This window comes from Alexandromys fortis, unplaced genomic scaffold, assembly GCF_014885135.2.
Source record: "Alexandromys fortis isolate MF-2015 unplaced genomic scaffold, M_Fortis_MF-2015_v1.1 scaffold_82, whole genome shotgun sequence".
Taxonomy (NCBI): Eukaryota; Metazoa; Chordata; class Mammalia; order Rodentia; family Cricetidae; genus Alexandromys; species Alexandromys fortis.
The window spans coordinates 3,718,242-3,729,378 of NW_026067963.1; the positions used below are offsets into that span (position 1 = coordinate 3,718,242).

At 45.2% G+C, this 11,137-nt stretch overlaps 1 protein-coding gene across 3 annotated transcripts in view; it reads left to right on the forward strand.

Annotated features, from left to right (window-relative positions):
* The window catches only part of Daam1 (dishevelled associated activator of morphogenesis 1), a 154,129-nt gene extending 143,643 nt beyond the window's left edge, over window positions 1-10,486 (forward strand). For all 3 annotated transcript variants that reach the window (XM_050153569.1, XM_050153568.1, XM_050153570.1), the window contains 4 exons: window positions 704-764; window positions 3,749-3,880; window positions 6,981-7,151; window positions 7,787-10,486. In XM_050153569.1, coding sequence (XP_050009526.1) covers window positions 704-764; window positions 3,749-3,880; window positions 6,981-7,151; window positions 7,787-7,996 — 574 coding nt within the window. In that variant the 3' untranslated portion in view covers window positions 7,997-10,486. The remainder of the gene's footprint in view (window positions 1-703; window positions 765-3,748; window positions 3,881-6,980; window positions 7,152-7,786) is intronic.
* Window positions 10,487-11,137: the final 651 nt, after the last annotated feature.

Consider the following 11,137-nt stretch of genomic DNA (forward strand, 5'->3'; position numbering starts at 1 on the left):
GTTTAAAAGCGTGAAATATAGAGTCTTTCTCCACTAAAAGCAAAGAAGGCAATGAAAATGAAAAGTAGCCAGGACAGCTCCCAGAAAAATGCCTGTGGACTGAGGCTAAGTGTTGTCCACTCTGGACTGGAGGGGCTCTGGGTGAGCCACCGTTAGAGACCCTGTGTGGCTACTGCTCATTTCTGCACAGCAGTGTTCTGAAGCACAGGCCCTGGGATTCAAGCATCAAATATTTTTGTGCACATGGGAAACATTTTTCTTCTATTTTTAACCTATAAAATATACCTGCTGGCAAAGGAAAAAATGTACAGAAAAATTATACATATAAGTTCCATATTTTTTTAATGATAAGCCTTTTGTGGGACCTGAGAATAAAAGGGAAATTTTTTTTCATTTTATTTGTGTGTGTGTGTGTGTGTGTGTGTGTGTGTGTGTGTATAAACATGTGCCTTGACAAATCTTTGGAAGTCCTAACAACTGTGGAGTCTACTCTCTCCTTGAGGAGTAAACTGAGGTAGTCAAGCTTGGTTGGCACTAAGCACCTTTGCCTACTGAGCCATCTCACTGTCCCTGGATTTCTAAACATTTAAGCTAAACACACACACACACACACACATCCCAATCCGAGCATGAACTCTCGAGCCACAGTGTATTACTCTTGTAAGCTTCATGCTGCCTGCTGAAATGTTGCCCTTTTCAACAGCATGACTGAGCTGGACAAAGAGATAAGCACCTTGAGAAGTGGCCTGAAAGCTGTGGAGATGGTGAGTACCTGCTTCCCATGGTAACCACCAACCTCTTCACCATCTTGCTGGAGTTCTGACCTTGAGCACGCCCCCTTGGCCTGTGATCTGCCCAGGATAAACCTGGTTCCATAAGATAGAATGACCACCAAGAACCAGTGTGGCAACTTAGTTCTTTGCAGCCAAATGTCCTGAGTGACTGACCACAGTCAGAACTAGAAGTGGGCCTGGGGGGCCACCGATTCACCTGGGAAGTAGGTGGCCATTTCAAAGACCCTCTCAATTTCCATGTTCTGTTACTGTTTGATGTTGACTTTTTGAAGACTGATGGAACTTCTCTGTTGCTTTTGAACTGGCTCTTTGGGAGAGTCTTTACCAAACACGCACTCGGACATATTGTGCCCAAGGCACTAGGTCAAGGTGACCCAGAGTCCTTGCCATTCGGTGCTGCAGTGGCGAGTTAGTTCCCTCAGCAGGGCCCTGTCTAGATAAGCATAGTGATCAAAGAGGAGCGTGATGGAGGGCTGGAGAGACTGAACGATCGGAGGCCTGTGATCGACTGGCATGTCCTGGGGGACGTGCTCCTACTGGAGGAGGTGGACACCAGTTATGGCTTCGAAGCAGGGTGCTGTGAGACAGTACACAGGAGGGAGGCTGCCCAGGTGCAGAAGATGAAAAGGAACCACAGGAATGTGTCAGAAGACAGAGAGGAGTCAGAATGTAGCAGGGCTGTGCTAGGACACCACCTTGGGAGTGCCACATGAATGCAGCCGCCTGCCGCAGAGCAAGTCCAGGGCTGAGAGCCGCCACTCACAGCCCCGCCTGGTTGGCGGTTGGCTGGGTCTGTACTGGGTGAGGTTACTGATTCAGAGGCAGGCGGAAATTTTCCCCTACCTAAATACCTTGCGAGTCATTTATCACTAAAAGCCATGGCTCCCCCATTGCTCTGTTTTAACCACAGACCAAACACTATTGAGTTCATTAAAGACAGTGCTGATAACAATTTATTTCTCCCCTCCCCCCCCATAAGATTTAGGAGCATGTTTTTGAGGGGTTAGGGACTAAAGGGAGATAAAAGAATTGTGTTATGACTCCCTGGGCATCCCTCCACAGATCTCAGAAGGCCCAGCTTTCCCAGGGCATTTTGGTCACCTTTTCCTTATCAGGTAGACTTTCTTGAGACTCAAGTGGCGGTTGTGCCATCCCTAAGAGAGGTAGTGGTCACTCTTGAGCCCTGTGTCCGCGTTAGCACAGACCAAGCCCCGGTCAGGGTGGTGTCCCAGGGGTGTGCTGTGGCTTTGCTCGCTAAAGCATAGCTGCTCTGCATCTCCTGGGGGGCACATGGTAGCACCGTGCTCTTACTAGGAAAGGGACACAGAAGCTGTCATAGGTTTCTTTCTGTGCTTTATACATGGCCAAAAGCCACTCAGGGAGAGAAGGATTATGTCACTTATATTTCCATACCACAACTCATCAGCAGGAGTCAGAGCAAGAACTCAAGACAGGAACCTGGAGGCAGGAACTGAAGCAGAGACCGTAGAAGAATAATACTGCTTGCTGACTTGCCCCTTATGGCTTGCTCAGCCTGCTTCTTTATACCACCCAGAATCATCTGCCCAGGGGTCTCACAGTCTACAAAGAGCTGGGCCCTCTCATATTGCTCATTAGTCAAGAAAACACCCTAAAGACATGTCTACAGGTCAGTCCAGTGGGGACATTTTCTCAACTGTGATTCCCTCTTCCCAGATGACCCCAGCTTGTATCCAGTTAACAAAATCACCAACTAGGGCAGACTTTCTCTTCCCCTGGCAGCTGAACTATCTAGCTAGAACTGGACACATTAGTAGGCAACAGAGCTGACCTCGTCCAAATATTCGTGTATCCTAATTGTTCTTTGTCCTAGTCAGTGATGCTGTGTGAAGTATCAGAGAGAAATCGGATAGTGATTGGATAATGACGCCCTTCAAGATGCTTCACCATCCCTGCACCAGACCAGTACACACACACACACACACACACACACACACACACACACTGCTAGGCCAAAGTACTGAAACTGTGGTGATGTCTTCCAGTCAGAACTGTTATGAGCTTTTGCTTATCCAGTCATTGATTGTCAGGGTCACATGGGCAGGGCCAGTGGTAGGCTGAGTCAGAGCCCATAGCCCTTGGGCACAACACTCCTGCTGAATAGTTTGCCACAGGCGGGGCAGGAAAAAATAAAAATGTGTGACTGTCATCCAGTCAGGTGGCGCTGAGCGTAGTTATTGCCACGACTGGGGCAGGCAGACTGAGCTCAAATTCTGCCTCTGTCATTGATCAGCTTTTTGGCTTTGAGCAAAGAATTAATTTCCTCTAAGCTCTGTGTGTCTGTGTAGTGGGGATAGTGATGCTGGGTACTGTGGCTGTTCAGAATGTGTATTTCAAAATGGCTAAACTTTAGTCATCTATGAGATCCTCACTATGGAGAAAACAGAATAGTAACAGAAGGTTCATTACCCTACCTGTCTATTCACCAAAACCTATTGGTGTGGACAGGAAGAAGGGAGAGGGTGGTTATGTTGCCAGATGCTGCAGCTGCAGTTCTGCTGACCAAGATACCATGGTTTAGGAAGTGAATAGAATTGGTAGAAGTGAGGAACCAAGACACCAGAATTCTGCACCAGAACATCAGCCTTTCCTTCATAAATCCTTTGAATCAAATGTGCTCCTACTGTTTGTTTGGGCTCTATTGATTTGAACTAAATGTTAACTTGCTTCTAAATCCAGACTGAGAAATCACTCCAGTATAATACTCAGAAAATTCAGTAACTGTTTACAGTTTCAGTGCACATGGCATGAACTTGGTGTAGAGAGGGAAGGACGGGGAAGTGGAATCACATGAGAGCTTTTAGATGTGTTTGCTATCTGAGTTGTTTAACTTGAGTCCTGTGGAATAGGAGACAAGTGTGTGTGTGTGTGTGCATATGAAACCTACTCCATCAGCATCTGCTTCCTATTTTCAGGAGCTGGAATATCAGAAGACTCAGCCCCCCCAGCCTGGAGACAAGTTTGTGTCTGTTGTCAGCCAGTTCATCACTTTGGCTAGCTTCAGCTTCTCAGATGTGGAAGATCTGCTGGCAGAAGCTAAGGAGCTGGTAAATTTCCCCGTGCACTTACTGGTGTGGTCCTTCAGGCCCGAGCTCCCGTGTGCTGCTCAAAGTCAGCAGCCTGTTTGGGAAAGGAGCAGTAGTATCAGACCGTCACAGTCAGGAAGGGCAGCAGCAGACAATTGTTTTCCAGGTTCTGCTGTTGCATGGAGCAGTGGGATTTTTATCCCCAGGGTAGCCCTTAGTGTCTTAGCCCTGTGTTACCTTTTGCCTATGCAAGACTTTGAAGGTTTGGGATAGTGGCACCTTTCCTTTGGTTTCCACTGGATGGATATGCTCATCTCTGAAAGCAGAGTATGTGATGAGTTTGGGGAGCGGGTATGACCAAGGTCACATATCTCTGTGTAGGATGCTCATCTGAGTCAGCCTCCAGGGACAGGATGCTACCTCTGCAAATGCACAGAGCGAGCTAACAGATGCCTTTTACTTCACAGCATCTCTACAAAGGGATGTTATTTTAGTAAGACACTCTTTTGTGATTCTTCCTATTTAAGTTTGTTTCCTAATAACCTTTTGTTAGGTAATAACCAAGACTTCTAAGCTTGCTCCCTTGGTAAATCTTCCCTCAGATACCATCTTACTATTCATAGATGGTATTAAGCCCATTCTCTACCACAGAGTTCTACACTGTCCACCTCTGAGTGTGCATTGTTGTTGCCGTGCTAAAATGACCTAAAGCAGCTGGGGAGGAAAGGGTTTATTTGACTTACGTGCCCCAATCACAGTCCATCATGAAGGGGAGTCAGGGAAGGAGCTCAAGGCAGGAGCTGAAGTGGAAGACAGGGAGGAATGCTGCTTACTGACTTGTTCCCCACAGCTTGCTTCCTCATTCAACCCAGGACCACCAGGGGTGGCACCGCCCGTAGAGGGCTGAGCCCTCCAACATCAATCATTAATCAAGAAAATGCCCCCCCCCCAGACTTGCCCATAGCCAGTCTATTGTAGGCAGTTCCTCAGCTGACTTTCCTCTCCTCCCAAGTGTGTCTAGTTGACAAAAACTACAGCACAAGCTTTCGGCCGCCACCCTACTCTGTCCACTTCAGTCTCTCATTCAAGCTTGAGTAGTAGGGATCAGATTGAAGTCTTCTGTGTGGTTTACTGACCTCAAGTTCAGAGACTGTGTTCACAAACATCAGCTAGACTCAGTGCTACCTTCCCGCTGCACCAAATCAATAAGGAGACAGATGTGCCACACGGCCGCCATTCGGGCTCCACCTCTGACATAGCACAGTGGGAACAGGACAAGCAGCATGGGTGTGGTCCAAACTTACTCTTGAGTTTGTAAAAAATGGGGATCCCTACTCTGGAGTCCTAACAGGTAACCTACCTCATCAAGGAGCTAAAATACAGACTCAACTGAGTTATTTTTTATTTACTTATTGAAACACACACGCAGAGAACTCTGTGATTTTGTGTGTGGGAACATTAATCTGGCCCAAGGTTCCTTCAGATTTCTAAAACTAAAATATACATGACTTCATCATCACTAGAATTCCTCGATAAAAAGATCATCCGTGATGGCTTAAAGTGCATGAACTTGAATATTTTAGAAGCTCAGCTGTAGACTGTTTATTGCTGTTCTGTTCATTCCAGAACTTTAGAAATCAGCTTATAAAACCATGAATCACGTTAGACTACTCTAATGTGGTGTGAGAAGAATGCTACGTTTTTCCCTAAAGAATTGTTTTGTAATAGAACATTTCCAAATAAGTAAAACTTTGAGACTAGTTCCACATTAAGAGAAAATGGCTGAAAATATATTTTAAAATAGGCCAGTGAGCTGTTTCATTGAGTGAAGCCACTTCCATGCAAACCTGATGACCCAATGACCTCCTACCCGAAGGGCAGAAGTGACTCTAAAAGCTGTCCTCCTACCTCAATGTGGGCACCATGGCACACATGCACCTGCACGCTTACATGTGTGCACACATAATAACCAAGTTTAAAATAATAAAGTAATTATGAAACGTGTACAAACATGCATATCTTAGTCAAAACTGTCATATGTAGGAACGTGGAAAACATCTTCTTTAATATCATAATATTACTAAAATATCAGAAGCTTTGACAGTATAGGTAATGCAAGTAAAATCAAATCAGTTAGAAACTGTAGAATTAAAGATGATACAAGCTTGCCATGATCTGAATATGAAGAAAATAGAAGGTCTTATCAGAAAGCAGTTGAGTAGCACTGGAAAGAGAATTCAGTTGACTCTGAAGCATGGTCTCTGAGCTAGGCTGCACAGGGCCAGCACCGGGGCCCTTCCCAGCATGGGAGCTCAGAGCTGATGGTGATGTTGAGGGCGCTAATGCTGAGACTTGGGATGGCAGACTCTCCAGGTTACTAAGGAAAGCCCTCAGAGCTAAAGCAGAAACAGTTAAGAGGTTGGAAAAGAAACTGCACATACTATTTTGTTTCTGTATATTTTGTGTAAATTTTAAAAATTATCCCTAACTTTGCACTTGTCAGCTTCAAAAAGAGACGTTAAATGGATTTCTGAGACATTGTAGGCTTGGCCTAAAGTAATCTCAGGCAGACACTTGGGACGGCATGAATGACTCCAGCCAGTTATTGTTCCCTAATTAGACCTGGGGGAGCCTAAAGACAATATTAGCATTATTTATGGATAAGAAAAAGCAGCTGACAAGTCCCGGGTCCCATTTGTTTTCCATATTCACCATATGGCCCCAATAAATGGCATTAAACCCCTTCAAAGGACAGCTTAAAGCACAAGGTTTCCAACCCCCGCTGTGCTTGCTGTTGGTCTCTGGGTCTTGAGTGTCCTGGCCTGCAGTGTTCTGCCGACTCATGTTTACTGCTGTTTAGTTAATACAGAGTCATAGGAGGAAGTCATAGGTTGAGCTGAGATGACGGGACGGGGCACATGGCTTCAGAAGTCAGGGATATTCAGTTTCCCGCTTGGGAAATGGTGGGTAGGTGCACTTAGCAATTGAAGGTAAATAGGCTGGCTAAATCCACCAGTTAGAGCTGTGCTTCAGCTGTCTTGGAGAATTCAGTTGGACTGCGGAAACCAGTTCTCTTGGAACACTGAGATCTTTTTTCTTTTTTCCAAATCCTTTTCTCCAGTTCACTAAAGCGGTGAAGCACTTTGGGGAAGAGGCTGGCAAAATCCAGCCAGATGAGTTCTTTGGGATTTTCGATCAGTTTCTTCAAGCCGTGGCAGAAGCCAAACAGGAGAACGAGAACATGAGGAAAAGGAAAGAGGAGGAGGAGAGGCGGGCTCGCATGGAGGCTCAGGTGAGAGAGAGGAACTCACTCAGCAGGTCCTCCCAGAAGCCCTTGCCACAGCCCTGTTTTCTGTGGTTCAGTCTCTCCCTTCTGTGGTCCTGGGGACCAAAGCCAGGGCCGCAGGATAGACAGGGGCTCTGCTCCAGCACTCAGCTCTGACCCAGACCCAGGTCCTTTGTCCCCAGCCCTGTGCTGCACTGTCACGGACGGGATACCTGTGTGGTCTAGAGTGACTCAGACGGCTTAGATCTGTACCACATTTCTCTTGAGCCATTCGGCAGTTTCTCCAAAGACTGGAAAAGACTGTCAGCATCCCATGAATGGATCGCCTTAGAAATTACTTTAAGAAATGATTGTAAGATTTCAAGAGGACACTGTGTCCTTTATAATCACCCTAGATTACCTATTAACTTCCTCAGATGCAAAGAGAGAAACTATAATGACTTACCTAGAAATTGGTAAGGGAGCTTTTTCTTTGATTGTCCATTGTCTTTACAGTTAGCCCTCACATCCCACACAGGTTAGTAGCCATGGCTGAAACATGGCTGCACAAAAGAGATTCACTCCCTTCCATGTGGCACAGAATTCTTCTATGCTGAAAACAAAATACACTTTAACCCTAAGAGGATTCTCTCTATGTGCAGCTCAAAGAACAGCGGGAACGGGAACGTAAGATGAGAAAGGCCAAGGAGAACAGTGAAGAAAGCGGAGAGTTTGATGACCTGGTCTCAGCTTTACGCTCGGGAGAAGTGTTTGACAAAGACCTTTCCAAACTCAAACGGAACCGCAAACGCATTTCCAACCAGGTGACGGACGGTAGCCGGGAGCGACCAATCACAAAACTGAATTTTTAATTTTCTTGCATCCTTTTCTAAAAAGTGCAGTAGCAGCCTTTGGCGTGACTAGAACTTTACACTGCCTTGCAATCCAGACAGTGGCAATTTCTTCTCTCACCTGTGAGTGAAGTGTGACTGTGTGTGTGTGTAAATGTATGTGTATATATGTGAAAATGTATATAGAAGTCTGCGTGTTGTCCAGGGACCTCTGTGTATGCTTTAAAAGTTTATGTTAATGTGTGTGCTCAGAAACTCTCTGTGTATACATTCATATTGAGTGGGACTCATTTTTTTTGCCTGAACACCGTGGCTGTTCAGAAGCACAATACTCTCTCCTGAAACAGATAACAGACATTCCTTAACATTAAAAAAGAAAAAAAAGAAAAAAAAAAGAAACAGAAGAAAACAGGAAGTTTAAAAAAAGAAAAGGCTTGTCTTGTGAAGTATTTTGGTTTCCAAGGTTGGTGTAGTGAGACGGTTTTCACTGGTAGAAATGGAGTTGGAAATACAGATTTGGATGAGTTTGGTGGCTGCCGGTGCGGCCCCTGCTGCCTGCATCAATGACTAACGTGGAAGAACAGCCTCGCATCCCGATGCTGCTGCCGGGATACAGTCCACAGATGTCTGTTGAGAACATCTTGCACACGTTCATATCATGTAGAGTGTCAATCACAATTTTTCTGTATGTTTAAACATAAACGCCAGGTTTCTCTAGTTTCATCCATTTTCCTGCCAAGGGCTCTTGATTTCTTTTCCTTCCTTCCTTCCTTCCTTCCTTCCTTCCTTCCTTCCTTCCTTCCTTCCTTCCTTCCTTCCTTTCCTTTCTGTTTTGAAAACATGCTTTCTCAATAATGCCACCGGCATCCTGGTTATAGACCAGAATTGCCAGAACCTTCTTGTTGATCTACCAATACAGATATGTAAATCTGGAAAATGAAATTTCCCACCTAAGACTGTGGAAGAACTCCCTGAAGATTCTTTATGAAGGCATACGGGGTGCTTTGTGGGGTGTCTTCTGTCTCCTGTGTAGGCCATGCTGCATGCCTTGGGATAAAGGACACTTACAGTGGACACAAAATGTCAACAGTATCTACAGGGATGCTCAGATCTATTTATCTCAAAGAATATTTGAAGTGATTGCTGTTACGTGTTGTCATTTTAAATTGTGTGTCACTGATGCTACCTGTACAACTTCGGTCCAAAAAAAAAAAAAATAAAGCTCTCAGGGAGAAATGAAACAATGAGCATTAGAAAATAAAATATAGATGCTTACCACTCACCTGCCAACTCTTAGTATCCTTAAATTATATGATATGTAAAGAGGACTGTGACTAGTTTTTTCTTTTGCTTTATTTATTTGTACTCGAGTGTGGGGAGGGACTGGTGTTTTCTCTGTGTTTTCCACCTATCCTTTTGTGGTTGGGTTTCCTGTGGAGAGAGTAGTTTTTCCTATTGCACTAGAATATTATTTACTCCCTAAATTGAGTTTTTCAGTCAAGTATCAAATATTTATTAAGCACTTACTATGTACCAGGCATAGTAGAGCTGTAGTGCTAAGCAAGACAGAGTCTCTGCCCGTCCAGGAGTTCACATTTTAACGGGGTTTTCAGGGACGCTAGAATACCAATGTGCATAGTATAGAAGGATCGTACTATTTAAAATAATCCGCATGAACTACGATGCTCAGTGCGGGTGGCGAGGATCTGCGCTGCGTAAAAGCTGTGAAACAGTGCCCTAAGAATTGTCACGAGCCGTGGCTCTTTCCTTTTCCTTTTCCTTCATTGCAAACGTAGCGACTTTCTACCCATTATGTGGAAGTGAATGGCTCTTCAGTAAAGCAGTCACAGGTACAAAGCAGAGCTACCTCCCAGCCCCGAGCCACGCAGTCTGCAAACACTGCACAGCTGCGGGTGCTGTTGAGGGAGACTTGGCTCGACCAGCTGGGAGGGAAGGAGTGGGATGGAATGGTGGCTTTCTCTGTCCCTGATGAAGTAAGTGCCTCTGTGTAGATTCTTTTCTCTTCATAGCAGGAAAAGTTTGGCTCCGCTCAGTTTTGGAACTGTGGGAAGAGACTCGCCACAGAGAGTAAGTTTGTGTAGCGTGTCCCCTTGCCCTGTTTAAAGTCCTCCTCACTTGGGTGTGGCCATCCTGGTAGGCCTTCTTCGCCATTCTCAGTTTTGGTTTTCCTAAAAACTGTGTGCAGTTAATTCCATGTGCCATTGTTACAAACAAACAAAATCTACTTTTTAGACTGGTGCTGGTGTAAGTAGCCACTTTTCTCTCTTGAGTGTGTATTTTAAAGATTTTTTTTAATAATGCCAAAAAGCAAAAGCATTCTAATTTGTAAACTTAATTAAATGTCTCGTATCTTATTAGCTTAGTAGTTGGAACCACCTAGTCTTTAGGTGCAAGACTGTTGTTACAGAACCAAGAAAGATGTCATGTGTGTTTGAGACTGTACATTTTTTAAAATAGCAATATGCAATAAAGATGACTTCATTGGGTGTACACATGTGTTTTCTATGAATTCTTAAAATAGTATCAAACTTCTTAGAGCACTCCACCATTGAATTTAAATGTTGCAAATCAGTGAATCAGAACTATAATGTATTTTTTTTTTTTTTTTTTTGGTTTTTTGAGACAGGGTTTCTCTGTGGCTTTGGAGCCTGTCCTGGCACTAGCTCTGTAGACCAGGCTGGCCTCGAACTCACAGAGATCCGCCTGCCTCTGCCTCCCGAGTGCTGGGATTAAAGGCGTGCGCCACCATCGCCCAGCACACCTACGCTTCTGAGTTAGGTGTGCTGGAATGCCAGCCTGCAGGATCTACCCCTTCCCGTCGGGAGGCGGTCCTGGTGTGTAGCAGTACGAGAAATACCACCAGGGTAGCAGAAGGCAGGTTTTAGTAACATCCTGGAATGCAGAGGCTCCCTGCTAGTCTCCTTTCACCTCAATCCAGTTTGAAGGCAAGCAACTCTCAAGCCCTCCGAACCCTGACCATTCTGATCTTTGGAATAGATTTAGTGTTCTGATAACTGCAACTGCATATACCCAAACCTGTTCTCTGCGGCCGGTGTTCAGACAGGAGAGACATCTGCGTGTCAGACAGCCTATCTTGCAAAGCCAGCACACCCTTGCCTTCTCTCTCTGTGATAGGAGCCT